The sequence below is a fragment of the Euwallacea similis genome, chromosome 6 (genome assembly GCF_039881205.1).
Source record: "Euwallacea similis isolate ESF13 chromosome 6, ESF131.1, whole genome shotgun sequence".
Taxonomy (NCBI): domain Eukaryota; kingdom Metazoa; phylum Arthropoda; class Insecta; order Coleoptera; family Curculionidae; genus Euwallacea; species Euwallacea similis.
The window spans coordinates 1,331,174-1,346,801 of record NC_089614.1 but is presented as its reverse complement, the minus strand read 5'-3'; the positions used below and the strand labels follow the sequence as shown (position 1 = coordinate 1,346,801).

The 15,628-nt window shown below is 35.9% G+C and overlaps 1 protein-coding gene across 3 annotated transcripts in view; it reads right to left on the bottom strand.

Moving 5' to 3' along the window:
• Window positions 1-718: 718 nt before the first annotated feature.
• The window catches only part of LOC136409417 (chondroadherin-like), a 121,771-nt gene continuing 106,861 nt past the window's right edge, over window positions 719-15,628 (bottom strand). For all 3 annotated transcript variants that reach the window (XM_066390898.1, XM_066390899.1, XM_066390897.1), the window contains 3 exons: window positions 5,663-5,785; window positions 2,311-2,498; window positions 719-2,012 (listed from right to left, as the gene is read on the bottom strand). In XM_066390898.1, the coding sequence (XP_066246995.1) occupies window positions 1,118-2,012; window positions 2,311-2,498; window positions 5,663-5,785 (1,206 nt within the window). In that variant the 3' untranslated portion in view covers window positions 719-1,117. The remainder of the gene's footprint in view (window positions 2,013-2,310; window positions 2,499-5,662; window positions 5,786-15,628) is intronic.

The following is a 15,628-nucleotide window of genomic DNA, read 5'->3' as shown; positions in this document are numbered from 1 at the left end:
GATTATGTAAGTGGAAGAAGGACCGCATAAGGTTTAATATGCCTCCGACAAAGACGAACGAAGTGAGTAGCGAGGATAGCGGTTCATGGGGGTGGATTCAGTCCAGTGTTACCAGATTTTTCACCTCTTCACAATTTTTACTAATATAAGTTTTAGTGCTGAATTAATAGTTTTTTTCTTTGATTACATTGCTGTTTTTCGTTCTAATATTAAAAAAAAAATTCCATCACTGCGAAAGCAGCAAAATCCATACTAATCTGAACTGGACTGACTCCACCCACGTCAGCCGCTGCCTTCGCAACCCATTTCGTTGGTCTTTGTCGGAGGCATATTAAACCTCAAACGATCCTTGTCCCATTAGCACAATCCCTATGTTTCCACTTGAACTGGTGATGCCTGTATATACATTATTATATGATGAGAGAAGGGATTGCCTGGTCAATTTAGTTCCCTCGATTCATTCGACCATAAAAGAGTCGGAGAGTGTAAAAGGTTGTCTCACCTCATGGAAAGTATCATCTTATAGCTTGCAATAATCACTTGATTCGTTCAATGAGATGAACCCAATCAGGTATTTTCGCATCAAAATAAAAAAGGGGTAAATTGAAGAGATGGACAATGGTCGCCATGTATAATGAAAAGTAAATTTCAGTCAGAGAAACTGCGAAAGATCTGGAGAAAATAAATAAGTCCGAAAATTTAATTTCTTATCACGTATTTGTTTCAAAATTAAGTTCTTTTGTCGAAGGTTGGTACTGGAAATATAAACTGACACACCCTCTATATTGCACTGTGGAGGAAGTGGTGAAGACAAGTAAATAAGCTTTCTAATATTCTCATTCGCTCTAATTCTTATATGAAAATTAGTAAATAAATTTTCACCTCCACCATTTCATCCAGCTTCAGAAATGAAAACTCGTCATTCCTCATTATCAGTGAAAAGTAGAAATTAAAAAAATCACGTAGATAAATAAATTGAAGCAAAAGTGAGATGGATGGTACCTAGATATGACTTAAATATTCCAATTCGGTCTATTTTTACATATGTACTAAAATATCACAATTTTTTAAGTCCATAAGTTTGGTTTGCGTTGAAGCAACAACACACCGGTATCGTCTAGGTGATCCTTAGCAGCTTTAGGAAATACAACATCAAATTCAAATAACTACAAAAACTACTCAATCGCTCTGAACTACTCGTGGTGTCCTTGGCCGCCTCCAGATTACCTCTGGTTACCTCTTCCTGACACCTTCCTATGGAGTCAATGTCCACACTGCTCATTGGCAAACCGTTCACCTCCAAAGGAGATATGCAATAGTTCTTTGAAACGAACTGAATCATACTCCCGTTGGCCAAAGGCCCGTCCAGAAGCGAGTGAATATGGCAATCACAAGGGAAATGATTCTTTATCACAGTCAATTTCTCTACTTCCACTAACAGAGTCTCTGCCCGAGGAATTTCCAGGATGTGGTTGCCCTCAAAACGTAAATGTCGCACGTGTTGCTCCCACGTGAAGTTTAACCACTGTATTGAGTCAATTTTGTTGTTTAAAATATTCAAACTTCGCACGAAAGTCATATCGTTAAAAGCGTCCCCTTCGATGTTCCCTAAGTCTGATTCTTGGATGGATAAGTAATTGACGTTGGTAAGGCCCCTGAAAATACCCCCTTTCATGTTCCTCAGGTCCATAAAGGCCAGCTGCAGATGCCCCAACGTGTCCAGGCCGTTGAAGCAGTCCGGCTCCAGAATCCGAATACCAGAAGGCAGCAAAATCTTGTCAATTTCAGTCATCCCTGTGAAGGCGTTGGTTTCAAGCTTCACCAAAGGATTATGGCTGAGCACCAGTTGCTTCAAGTTGACTATCCCGGCGAAAGCGTAGCTTTCCACTTTTTTAATTTTATTTGAGCTCAAGTAGATGGACGAAATATTCTGCAGACCAGCGAAAGCAAAAGGCGATACCGTCTCCAAGGGGGTGTGTTGAATTGACAGATCTCTAAGTCTGGGCAGACCCCTGTAACAATGATTGATCGCGTTAACGAGTTTTCATGCCGCAGATATAAAACATCGATACAGCTGAGCAATTTAACTCAGCCTCAAAATAACTCGGATTATAGTTGTTTTCATTATCGTGCTTTCCGCACAATTTGCCATCCGGTCGAGTCATGGTTCTGTTTCTGCAGACATGTAATTTTCGTTTCGTTAAGAAAGTTGGCGTTTGCGAGTTAACTTTCCCGATATAAAAACTTTAGAGTTTTAATGGAATTCGGCTTTATTTTTCGATTAGAGAAAAGGTTGTGCAGTTTTCTTACCTAAAAGCAAAAGGTTTGATCAGAGATATGTTGTTTCCGTCCAGGGACAATTTCTTCAAATAACGCAATCCCGCAAAAGAATCGCTTTTGATCACCGGAAAGTGATTCCTGGTTAAGGAGAGATGCTCAACTGTGGGCGGCAACAGTTTTAGAGGGATCTCGTGGAGGCCTCCGGAGTTACACAAGACCTGGAATAAGAATTTTTAATCTTAGACATTGTAAACACTCCAAGGCAGTTGATTCAATCGCAATAAAGCTTCTATCAACTAAATAATAAGAAAGAATAAAGGAAAAATGACGTTTGTAAACATTACTGAAGGCCTTCAAATTAACTTTTAGAGGATGTCTTATCTCGAAGGACTTAATTACATTCTTTCTTTTAGTGGACGTAAAGGGGAATCTAAAGATATTGTTGCCTTTGTCAAAAGTTAATGTTGCCTATTTTCACAAAGTCGTTAAATAAAAACGTCGCAGACTTTCTTCATTTTATGTTTAAACAGACTCCAAGGATTTAGCTCTGTGCAGGTAAAGGAGGTAGTGAATTGTCGAGTCTGTCAGATAGTTAGAGTAGACAGAGCAAGTTAAACATCAAATTATCAAATAGCTATGAACATTAACTTCTAAATCAAGCTAGTTTTCATAGAAGCCACGAATATGGCCGATGTTCCTTAGGGTTTTAACACGGACTTCAGAAGCCGCCCGGCAACCGGGTTAACCGGGCCTGACAGAATAATATGTAATTCCACTTCAACAACCCCTACTTGTGTGTAAGGCGTTATTCCCAAACCAAATAACAAACCATTTGCCTTAAACGTAAAAAAAACATTTACTCTTTATCATGTGTATACAGCCAAATGGAATAAATTCAATATCTGCATATTTCAGCATATGGGAAAAAAATACCGAAACACGTAAATTTTAGATTATGAAATTACATCCTGTAACGTAAAAATTTCATCTCTAAATTTAACCCCCTTTACGGAACAATTACAATCCCCACATTTTTTAATTGGAAGCATGGGTTTGTGATACCCCATTTGAAAGGTCCTTTCATTCTCTATTCAAAATTATCGTGGTATTAAATTTTATTTTAAAGAATAATAGCAAAAAAAATGCATTCATATTATATACATAATTAATGAAATTCTCTACAACAAAGTAAAAAGTTATTAACTAATACGACTTCGTTATTGATATTGTAATAAAATAATGAAATAAATCAATCTCAATCTTCTGTGAGATATTTTAAAATGCATGCCTCGAACTTCTTGGCAGTATCTTAATCGTAAATAAAAATGTCTTCTAACATTAATCAATGTCTGAGGCGTAACCGATCTAATCGTAAACGTTATTTTTTTAAGTGAGTTAAATCGCGTGGTTTAGTTTTATACCATACTCTTCACATATCCTCATAACACCTCTAATGGAGTAAAATCAGGTGATCGTGCTGGCCATTCTCGTAATCCTCGCTTCCCTATCCACCCATTTGGCAAAGTTAAGTTGACATTACATTAAAATTAATTTGGTTTGTTATTTTGTTATATTATCAATAACGAAGTAGTATTAGTTAATAAGTTTTTAGTTTGTAGTAGAGAATTTCGTCAATTACATTAATTTTTTTCCTATTATTCATCCAAATAAAGTTTAAAACTATAGCAGTTTTGAATAGAGAATAAAAATAACTTTCAAATGAGGTATTACAAATTCGTACTTCCAATTAAAAAATTTAAAAGGTGTGATTGTTACTTAAAGGAGGTTAAATTTTGAGATGCAATTTTTTCACGTTATAAGATGTAATTTCAGAATCTAAAATTGACGTGTTTCGGCATTTTTTTCACATATGTCGAAGTATGCAGATATTGACTTTATTCCATTTGCCTGTTCCATCTTGTACAATAAAACCTCAAATGGTTATTAAGGCAAGTAAAGTGGCTGGTATTTGACGAGCATCCTCCTTTCTATCTTGAGATGAAGTATGGGGATATAAAGGTGAAGATGCTAAAAATCTCAAAAACTCTAGAAGCTTTTGGGAAAACTCAATAAGAAAATTAGCGTAGTACAGGTTGCTCACGACAAACATTTACATTTTTAAAAAGCAGAGCAATGTTTATTTTTGAAAAAAAAGGTATTAAACTTATCTAGCAGGTTTATGGAAATACGCCATTCACTCCATACAGAAAAAATGAAGTAATTGACTTTTCAAAGAATGACCGTTTACGTACTCCAGTCGCAATAAAGCAGTGGTCGGTCGAGCAGTGCGTGTTCTCACACGACACGTATGTAAGAAACGGTGATTCAGTGGTAGCGACTCAACGAGCGTTTCGCATTTATTTTAACGTCGGTCGGTATGGAGCTATTCCAAGTTATATGATTTCAAAATTTGGAGATGTGTCCTGGCCTCCGCGGTCTCCTGATCTTAACATGTGTGATTTTTTTGTGGAGGCATTTGAAAGATAAAGGTTATCAACATAAACCCTTTACTTTAGATGACTTGAAGACAGCAATTCGTAGAAAGGTGACATTGGTCATCGAGGAGACACTGAAACGATGTTGAGAAACTTCCTACACAGAATCAAAAATTGCATTAGGGACGACGGACCTTCCTGACCTCATTTTTTCTAGGTGAAGAGAATGGCGTATTTCCACAAACATATTAAATAAGTTTAATAATTTTTTCAAAAATTAACATTTTTCTGCTTTTTTTTAAACGTCAATGTTTCTCGTGATCACCCTGTATTTCTAATCAGAGCAGTTTACTTTTGTGAGATTTTTCAGATCAGGTTTTAGATCACTTGGGTTTGGAATTAAATTTTCCTAAACTCTTTCTAATTTGGGGGACCGTAAAGTGATCCTCATGAACGGATTCTTTGTGAGATATTCGATTAATTGTTTTTCGAAATCGGTGTTTCAAACCCATCGATTGAATAGTAATCGAATAAAATGAACCGATAAATGGACGGCTCCGCGAAATTAAATTGTTCTTAACCAACAAATCATTTATCTAGGAGATGGCACTGAACACATTTGTCAGTCACTGTCGTGCGAGACTGATTGTTGCTTACCAATTTTAAAGCTATCCAGTTGATCGATTACCCCATCCTTCAATAGATATACGTGTATTCAATATCACCGGAAATTGAGGTTGCAGCTAGAAATAGTACTTTAATGGAAAGAGCTAGAGAGATGCCACGTGTCAATCAATCAATCAATCGTGCATTGACCAAAAAGTGATTTCCAATTGCAACTTTAGCACTCTCTTCATACAATGTTTCATTGCAATTCAACGTGCGGCGTACAAAAATTTTCGACCTCGCTGCATGTTTCTCGTTCGAAAAAAGAAAAAAATTCTTACCTGAGTTTGCGAGAGACAGAGGCATTCGAGCGGACAGGAAGGCAGCAGTGTTGTGAATGTTGCGACTTGAATGAAAATCAGGACAAAAACACAACTTGTTGCCAACACGCTTTCCACGTGCATCTGAAACAATTGTAAAAAATATAATCCAAGAAACAAAAATGCAACTTCATATCAGACGGATGAGGGTCGAGAATTTTAAAATTTATACTACTTTTTGTCGCCGGGCTTTATGTTGTTTAAGATCGATCAATCAATCACAATCGCACAAAAGTTCCAATTTGAAAGGGGTTTCTTAAGGCATTTTCAAATTTAAGCTTTCCCCATTTATTATTCGGGCGTCATTTTTTCAGTTTGCAGCATCCAGCAACAAACTTTTATTGAAAATTCATTGTTGAGAGCTTTTGCAGGTTCAGGGGTTATTTTTTCCGCGTCAAAAGTTGGACGCTGTTTTCGTATCGAAATTTATAGCCTTCTTTGGATGTTTCGTATAAAGCGTTTCGACTGCCATCTGATTTCAAGCGAACTTAACGATTAAGCGTTAAATTCAAAATAAGAGAATAGTTTTTTCGCCCGTACAACCGCTCTTTATCGACTAAACAGCACCTAATAAATTCCGAACTAAAACTATTCGGAACACAACAGAAAATAAAGCAAGACCGCCTTTTGATGTTCTCCTTCGAGAGTTTTCAATAAAGGTATATTGTTCAGCCGTACGTTGCATAAAATTGACATTGGAATAATAAATGAGAAAATATCGAGCCAAGGGGATTTCTAAGCGATCTTTTTATAGCGCGAGCTTTTATTAGTCACTCCGTCGTGATTAATTGTCGACTCGTTTGTTACAAACTCACTTGTGAATAGTTAAGCACTCTCTGTATAGCCTTTAATGGGTATGCCATAAAGAGAGTGGGAGGAACCCGAGGAACTTAATAATCGTTTTATGAAGTTTCTGGCAATATTTCAGAGTACGATTGGGAAGCTGAAAGGCACTGAAGTGTTATTTTGAATCGTAATGCTCTTAATTTGGGGTTTCATTGCTCCCATGACCATAGCAAGAAAGCGAAAGTCTTTCGACCAGTTCTACATTGAGTAGGAATACTCTAGAATTTATTTCACGATTCGCTTAAAACCAAGAAAATCTTTGTGAGCTCAAAAATACGTCGAAAGATGGCCGTAAAAATGTTTTAAATGTAAAATAGAGCCTTCTAAAAATCCTTCATCAGTGTCAAACTTAATAGCCAAATATTGCAACACCTCGGATCTTTTGCGGCATCTGAATCGATATCTTTCCAGATTATTCATATTAGGACTTGTGTACTCGATAAATCCATCACCGTTTGCTTTTTTGTTTAATTCAGTTTATTTATACATAGGCCTAGGTTTAGTCTCGCACTCGAATACCCTTTAATAGTTAGCGCCAATCGTTTTTAAAATTAATTCCTACTTATGTCTAAATTTAATTTAGACTGAGATCATGCACCTTTATTTAAAACTCAGCTAGCCTGAAAAAATTATTGATTGTGTTTTTGTTAATGTTAATTTACGTTTAAATTCCAGCAGATTTCTCTAGGAAAGTAGTCAATCCTATTTTATACTCAGAGATAGTCACACTGTAGACTTATTCACGCATTTAGTCTTTAATATACAGGTATCCCCAGTTCAAGTCGGAACACAGGAATTATGCAAGTGGGAGAAGGATGGTATGAGGTTTAATGTGCCTCCGACAAAGACCAATGAAGTGGGTGGGGAGACCAGTGGCCGAAGTTGTCGGAGTCAGTCCAGTGTTCTCACTGTTTCCGAATTTTTACTAATATAAGTTCTAGTGATGGATTAAATTAGTTCCGAATTTCTGCTTATTTATAAATTATCTGTTAGAAATTATTATTAATATTGTTGAAAATTGTTGTTGGATGTGGGGGGAGATCGTTTGACATACAGAGTGTCCCGTATTAGTAGGCCAATCCGCTAACTGGAGATTCTTTATGCGAAAATATTTAGTCTTCTCTTATGGCCCTTTTTTCTTTGGCGCTTCATACTCATTGTACAGAGTGTTGAGGTTAATTAAAAAAAAATTATTAATAATTTGGGTGTTTCATAACGTATTATATTTTAACGAAATTTTGCAATGATGTACAGTTTGATTAGGCACATATGTCCTATTATCTGCGTAAACAAATTTAGAGAAACAATGGGGAAAATGGGGGTCGTGTACACGTGTTCCCCCCAAAACTTTTTTTGCGCACGTCAATGGTGCATTTGTTTAGTTATTCAAATTAGTTGTTTGTTTATCTGGATTTCTTCATTCTCGTAAAATTTTGATTTACAACTTGCTTTGGAAGATATTTCAGCTTATCGCCCCCCAATACGTGGCTTCCATATTTTATTTATGCCGGGAACGTAGTTCCAAAGCACTACCAAAGCAATACTTTTTGTAGACTCACCCATTATTAAAACCACATCAGTCATTTCCGCAAATGGTAAAAAGTTTTGTCTATTTGTCATTTTCGTTTGTCCGATTAGTATAAATGCAAATAAGTGTGTGTGACTGAGTAAGATCCACCTTAAATGTCATGTCATGAGTAAAACAATGTAGTAATCATATTAACAAGATCCTGGCAAAACATTCTCGCATCAGTGCAACGTACACCAAGTACTAAAGCGGCAATCAAGTGTGCTTTGGAACTACGTTCCCGACATAAATAATAAATGGAGCCACGTATTGGAGGACAATAAGCTGGAATATCTTCTAAAGTAAGATGTAGATCAAAATTTTACAAGAATAAAGAAATCCAGATAAACAAACTGTTGCCAAAAAAGGATAATGATGAACACAGTGATAATTATTTAATTGACAAAGGTACTATTATTACAAAAAGATTGATCCCGTTTTAATTGTGCTTATTCGGATGATTGCTGGAGCCGGACTGGCTTGTGATGCCGTTTTGCTTAATAATCATCTCACCGAAAAATAATCAAACAACAACCGCTTTGGATATGCCGAAATAAATAACCGAACTGAGTTGTTTTAACACAGTAATCAAAAAACTTATTTTAAGTATAATAATCCTGAATCTAATTGTCATTAGAGCTGTTTTATTCAACAGAAACAACTAATTTGAATAACTAAGCAAATGCACTATTGACGTGCGCAAAAAGGTTTAGGAAGAAAACGTATACACGACCTCCATTTTCCCCATTGTTTTTCTAAATTTTTTTAACCCAGATCATAGGAAATGCGTGCCTAATCGAACTATACGTCACTGAAAAATTTCATTAAAATACATTAAGAAACACCCAAGTTATTAACAAAAGTATTTTTTTTTACTAACTTCAACACCCTGTACAAGAAGTATGAAGCGCCAAAGAAAAAAGTGCCACAAGGAAAGTCTAATTATTTTCGTGCAAGGAACCTCCGGATAGCGGGTTGGCCTACTAATACGAAACACCCTGTATATTGATGGATGATTCATTTAAGATCAGTGGTAGCTTAAGGTTTTTAGTGGTAGATTAGAGTGTTAATAGTTTTGAGGAATGTTACGTTCATGTTGATGTTTACAAAAAAGAGCGTGGGAAACGCTATTCATGCTCTGAAAACGGAATAAAATCAATATGAGATGTACACACGGCAGTAGTAATAGTAGCAGTACCGTGGTTGAGGGCCAAAGCGTATACTTGTGACGAGATATGTATCTTCTAGAGATATGTATCTACTTCCTCAAGTTCAAAGGCATTTTAAAAACTTTACATATTGTACATTTTCCCATTATAGCATAGCTTTGTTACGTCATTAATGAATATAATGATCTGAATTCCCTGATATTTGCTCATGATCTTTTGGTGGGTCCAGGACTGAGCTGGTAACACTGGCTGTAGCCTCGAGACCCAATAGAACGATATCGGGAACTATTAAATAAATTAGCCAAGGCAGGTAAAGCATGTAAGGAATTTCGATTTTAACGCGCAGAGTTATTTTGTTTGGGTTTTTTTCGATTTATTCACATTGCTACTTTTTCTCTGGTATTAAAAAAAAAATACTTCGCCGCGAAGGTAGCGAAATCGATACTAATCTAAACATCGAAATGGGAACATCAGCCGGACTGACTCCGCCCAGTTCGTTGTTTGTCTTTGTCGGAGGCATGTTAAAAGTTATGCGCTCCTTCTCCCACTTGTGTAATTCCTATGTTGCGATTTTAGGTACTTGTACGATAAAGAAGATGTGACCACACATGCTAGCCCCTCACGAAGATAGTTTTGCTCGTGTTTTCTCGATTTCTCATAAATTTCTCGTAAAAGTTGTATGGTGAAGTTTCCGACATCATTAAACCCTCATGAGTGATGAAGATCGTTGATTAATTTGCACGAAACAGTTCTCTGAGACTGCGAACGCAAGATGTCCAGTCCAAAACGGTCTTGGCTGCCACTTTGTGGAAACACCAAATCGCGACCGTCGGGAGGGAACAGAGGTCTGGTCCTCGAGCCGGATCATATAGAACTGGTTCCTCGAGCCGGATCATATAGAACTGGTTCCTCGAGCCGCACCCTACATTTGGTCCCCCCGTCGGAGCGAACAATTCGTTTCTGTCAAAGTGCGACGAACGTGTTAAGACACGAACGCTAAGCGCGACGTTGCCATTTAATTAAACTCCTAGAATTTGGGTATTTCTAGCAAATTGCGTGTAATTAATGAACGAGGAATGTATGCAGGGACATATTAAATTCCTAATGTTATACCTCTGCGAGCTTGAGATATGTAGTCTTTCCAGGCCCTTTCCCGACATTTCCCATCCGCTGTTCCAGACAGGGAAGCTTCGAAATTAAACATGTAATTGATCTTTATTTCTATACCGCAAAAAAATCTTTAAAACACTTTACACCCATTTAGTGAAAGTCCAAAAGAACGGACCAAAGTGTCTGGAGCAAATTAAGTTATCTCATCCAGGAGATACAGGCAACTTCGGAAAATACGAAACCCTGTGACCGCGTGAGCAAAAAACAAACGACAGTAAATTAGAGCAGGGGTGGATTTTCATTGTGCTTCGTAATACGTTCGGTGTTCTCCTTTATTTTGCTACATCAGCAGCTTTATGGGCAGTATTATGGAACTTTAGCGTTAATATCGCACAAACATAATTATTAATTTACACACAAATAAATCTCTGATATTATGAAATAGAAAGTTTCCGCATAGTATTGTAGTGCGCCTCTAAATATGGTTAAATAGAGATTAATAAATTTTCAACTTGGCTTTGAATTAGGCAAGATCAACATACCGCGAGTTAATCCCGCAGGATTTCAGGTAGCTACTAATGGTATTAATTAACAGTATTACTATAAGCTCGGAGAGCTAGGTTTGACTACGTTCTTTTAGCAAACAGAACTGCGACTCTCAAAGTTAATATTATGATATTTGATTGGATGAGCTTGTACATGCACCCATACTTCTTTCCTAGAGACCTGAACTAACCTGAACTAACCTGAACTAACCTGAACTAACCTGAACTAACCTGGACCAGAGATTCTATCAGGAGGTTAAATTCCGTTGGACTCATGGAGCTGGCCCTTTGTCGCAAATTGAACCCCTTTTTGATTGGTTATTGGGACTAAACTTCTAGTATCGATTATGTCCTTAAATATACAGTGCTCGAAAACAAAAAAAAAATGGAGAAAAAACCTTCGAAATGGGTCGTAATTGAATTAAGAGTTGTACGAACGAGTCTGCTGTCAATTTTCCTTTCCCTACTTTTCTAGTGTTACAGTAATTTGGTCTCAGATAAAGTTTTTACTCGGAATCTTTTCCAATACTTCGGAATTAGTTTCCAGTGCCCTTTTTGTTTGGCTTGTTCCGAGTTATGGGCCGAGGAAGATTATGTAGTAGCGGTGTTACAAAATGATTTTCTGCCATTGTGGATGATTAGGTGGTCCCTGGTGTGCTATTAGTTCCGGTTCATTTAAATGAAAGGGAGAAACGGTGCTTTTCAGTCAAAACGGGATTACAAAAGCTTGTAACGATAGATAAATAAAGCATTGAAAAAGGATCAACCTTTATTTACATGAAATCAGTTATGCGAGTAATTTCTTGTCGTCGATATCCCTTGATTGTAAAAATGAGTAAAATATTGTGCAGAAATCCTCGGATTGCTTTTTATTTTGTGTTGGAAAGTACGTAAAAATGTGGATGTTAAGGATAAATTTGAAAAGAAATAATCAAAAATAAGTTACGTGGGTTGTAGGAAACATTAGAATCGCAGCGTAATTGAAGATATAGGAAATTTTACGAGAAACTACGAAGTTTATCATAAAACAATACAGGGTGTCCCACTATATCGGAATATTATTAGCCAATAATAAAAAAAAACGCAAATTATGGCAAAACCGTAAATTTTAAGCATAGGGATCCTAATAGAAATCGATTCAGAATTAAATTTAGTATCCAGACATGTAAAAATATACAGGGTGTCTCATTTAAAATAATTGACTTTTCTGCTTTCAAAGTTCTTCAAATGCGACATCTTTTTTTGGGCACTTTGTATAATATTTATAAAAACTTTTCCTATCAACCTAATCCATTATGTCTGGTTAACATGTCGACAAAGTTTCATAAAGCCAACTTTGATAACAGCTAAGAATTTTACATTTTAATGGAATGGTGTTTTGGCAATTTTTTTCTTTTAAATCAAAATATCTCAATAACGGTTAGGTTTAGGTGTAAGGAAATCTAATAGTTATTTGATCAGTTTAATGCCTGGAATCTAAAAGTGCAAAAATATACATAGTGTTCCATTTGAAATAAAGAAGTTTCACATTGCACAAGCTTTATGCTGAACCCTGTATAAACGAAAATATTTTTAGTTTGTAGTGTTGAAAAAATAAAGTCTGTTTTGTCTTTACACTTTTTCTCTAAGTTTAATAGTTATTGAGTTATCCTCCGCGAACATCTTAGTGGGACACCCTGTATATATTTTACTTTAGCTGAAACCAGAGAGGTATATTAATGGATAAATTGTTTTTGGGTTGAAGAGCATCTTGGTAAATTATAATCTGTAGGAATATTCTTGTGGAAACGTATACAGGTATCACTAGTTTAAGTGGACACATAGAGATTGTGCAAGTGGGAGAAAGACTGCATAAGGTTTAATATGCCTCCGACAAAGACCGACGAAGTGGGTTATGGGGCTAGCGGCCCATGTGGGCGGAGTCAGTCCAGTGTACAGATCTCCACTGTTTCAGAATTTATTTTCTAATATAAGTTCTAGTGACCCTGGATTGAGTTCGTTCACATTCATCACGTTGCAACCCACCTCGTTGGTCCTTGTCGGAGGTATATTAAACCTTATGTCGTCCTTCTCCTACTTGCACAATCGCTATGTTTCCATCTGCACCTGGGGGTATACACACTGTTTTTTAATAGATAGGTGTATCATAAAGTCTTAATTATAACATGTGCAGATACTTAGCTGAGTGTTAGCTGCAAGTTCCCATATAACGAAGTCATAACTATATAGCTTGTCTTATCTATCAATTCTTGATGAATAAGAAATGACAAGGATTTTTAGTTTACTGTAGCAAAGTCGTATCCGTACCTCGTGTAATTTGAGAATGTAGCTAGGCCATATTGAAAAATGTAAAAAATCAATTTTGTGGCATTTTTTTCAATACCGAATTAAGCATTTCGGTTTTTTTGGGCATTTGAGGCATTTTTTATAATCAAATAATATTTATTTATCGCATTTTATGTTGAAAAGCTCAATTCGGTATTGAAAAAAATGCCAAAAAATTGATTTTTTGCATGTTTCAATGTGGCGCGACCTAAAAAGTGACATATTTTATATACTGCTGCAGATTTGCCATGAAAATGCCCATCATTAGAAGACAAAACTGGACTTGCAGCCCATTCTGAAAAAAAAGTTATTCCATTTAGTAATTTAAAAAATCGTTTTTAGGTTAGAAGTAGCAAGAAGAAAAAACGAAAAAATGTGGCGAATGCGCGAGGATTTTCTATATACAATGTGTGATTTTTTGAGTTTTTTCCAAAAAACTAATTTTCAAGTTATAAATTATAATTAAGAAGATGGCGGTTTAAGGGTTTGTTTGGTCTAGGGGTCGGGAGTAAGAGTATTTTGTACTACTGATTGGCGTTAGAGGGTTATAACTTATGTACTTAATATATGCCCATTCAGTTAGGTTTTCAATTTAGATTAAAGCGCATTTTGACTATCTTAATGTGGGGTACTCTTTGCGCCGTACACTCAGAACACACCCTGTATAGAAACGAAAGTTGAACGTTGAAAAGCGGCATGAGGAGCAATGAGTAATGAAAATAGGATGAACGAGCACGTCAACATTCTAAATAAAATGAGTTATTTACGACATTAGACATGTCCCGCGGCTATCACTAAATTCTTGTTGAAAGTGGCTTACGGGATAAAACCTCATTCGTTAGTAATTTAATGTTTCACATTGCTAGTTGATAGCTCTCCCTAGAATTTTAATTAAGGAATTGTTTAGGAACGCATTTTGTCTGTAATATTCAGTTTTTGTCCGATTTTTGAAAATAAGCACGGACGAGGGTAATTTTGAAGGAACATTTCAAATTTCGTTTACCGAAAATCCGGAAATGAAATTCCTAAAAATTCACTGCAAATCATTTGCAGGTGAATATCAAGTGGTAGCTCGGATTTCAAAAGATGGTGTATTCGGCTGTATTTTTTCATTTTCAGAAAAGTAGCAATAAAACGATGGGAGGGTGTGAGAAACAGGTTTGACAGAGCTCATACATAATGTATGAAATGCCCCCTTTCCGGTTCGGCCGCACTCTCTGGCACCCCATAATAAAAGAGTCAGTTTCGTCAAAAAGGAAAGTATGAATTTACTGCAAAAATATGATTAATTATCAGTTTAAGAAGTTACAAATTTTTCTAGAATTATTTCACGCAAATAACACTTGCAGATCCAGTAGAAGCCTTTGACACAGGAAATCAAATTAAAGTGAGTAATCCTTAGGCGATAGCCTAGACTTAAACAATGGTATTTATGAATTATTTAGATGAAGCATTTTTTTCACCATAAAATCCTGATGGATTTCTAACAAATGAGACCACTACCACAACTTCTTGTTTCTCAACTTTCGATGTAGGCGAATGTGTTAAGTGGAAAAATATAAAAGATATACATATATGAAAGCATCAAAGAAGCAGTAACTGCATTTTCGAAACTTAGTTGAAATGAAACAGAAAATAACAAAAATAGCTCCTGTGTAGCGGATGAATGTTCTACGCCCGTAAATATGTACTTAAAACAAATATGTTTATCGAAACAAAATTAATTTAAAAGGAAAATTTTGCAGCATTTAGAAAAATATATTATCGCCTTTGGTGAGTTTGCTAATAAATAGAGAGCGAAATAACTGAAAAGATAAAATTGTGTGTTTCATTTTAAGAAAATTCCATACAACTTTTATTCTACTCTACGAACCGGGTATTTCAGTATGAAGTAACAATTGTAAGCGTAGTAACAAACGAGTCAAAAATTCTTCCAAGGTGTTACAAATACGTAGCATTTTGTTCATGAAATACTCTTCCATATACAGGGTGTTATTTAAGTACATAGTCAAACTTTAAGGCGTGATTCTTTGAGCGATTCTAAGACGAAAAGTTTATATAAACATATGTCCGGTAATGTTTCGTTTTCATGATACGGGAGGTCAACATTTTTTTAAAATCGTTTTTTCGTAAAAATCTTAATAATCCTTTAAGCCGATTTTATTGAAATTTGGCCGTATTATTTGTGGTTTTTATTGTTATTTATGCGCCACTGATTTCTTTTTAACTTTTACATTTTTTCGCATTAAACACAGTCTTGGCCAGCCTGGACATCGGATTTAAATCCCTTAGATTTTTCCCTTTAGGGGAACGTAAACTCCTTCATTTATAGAACTCCGGTCAACATTGAAGAAGAATTAATCTA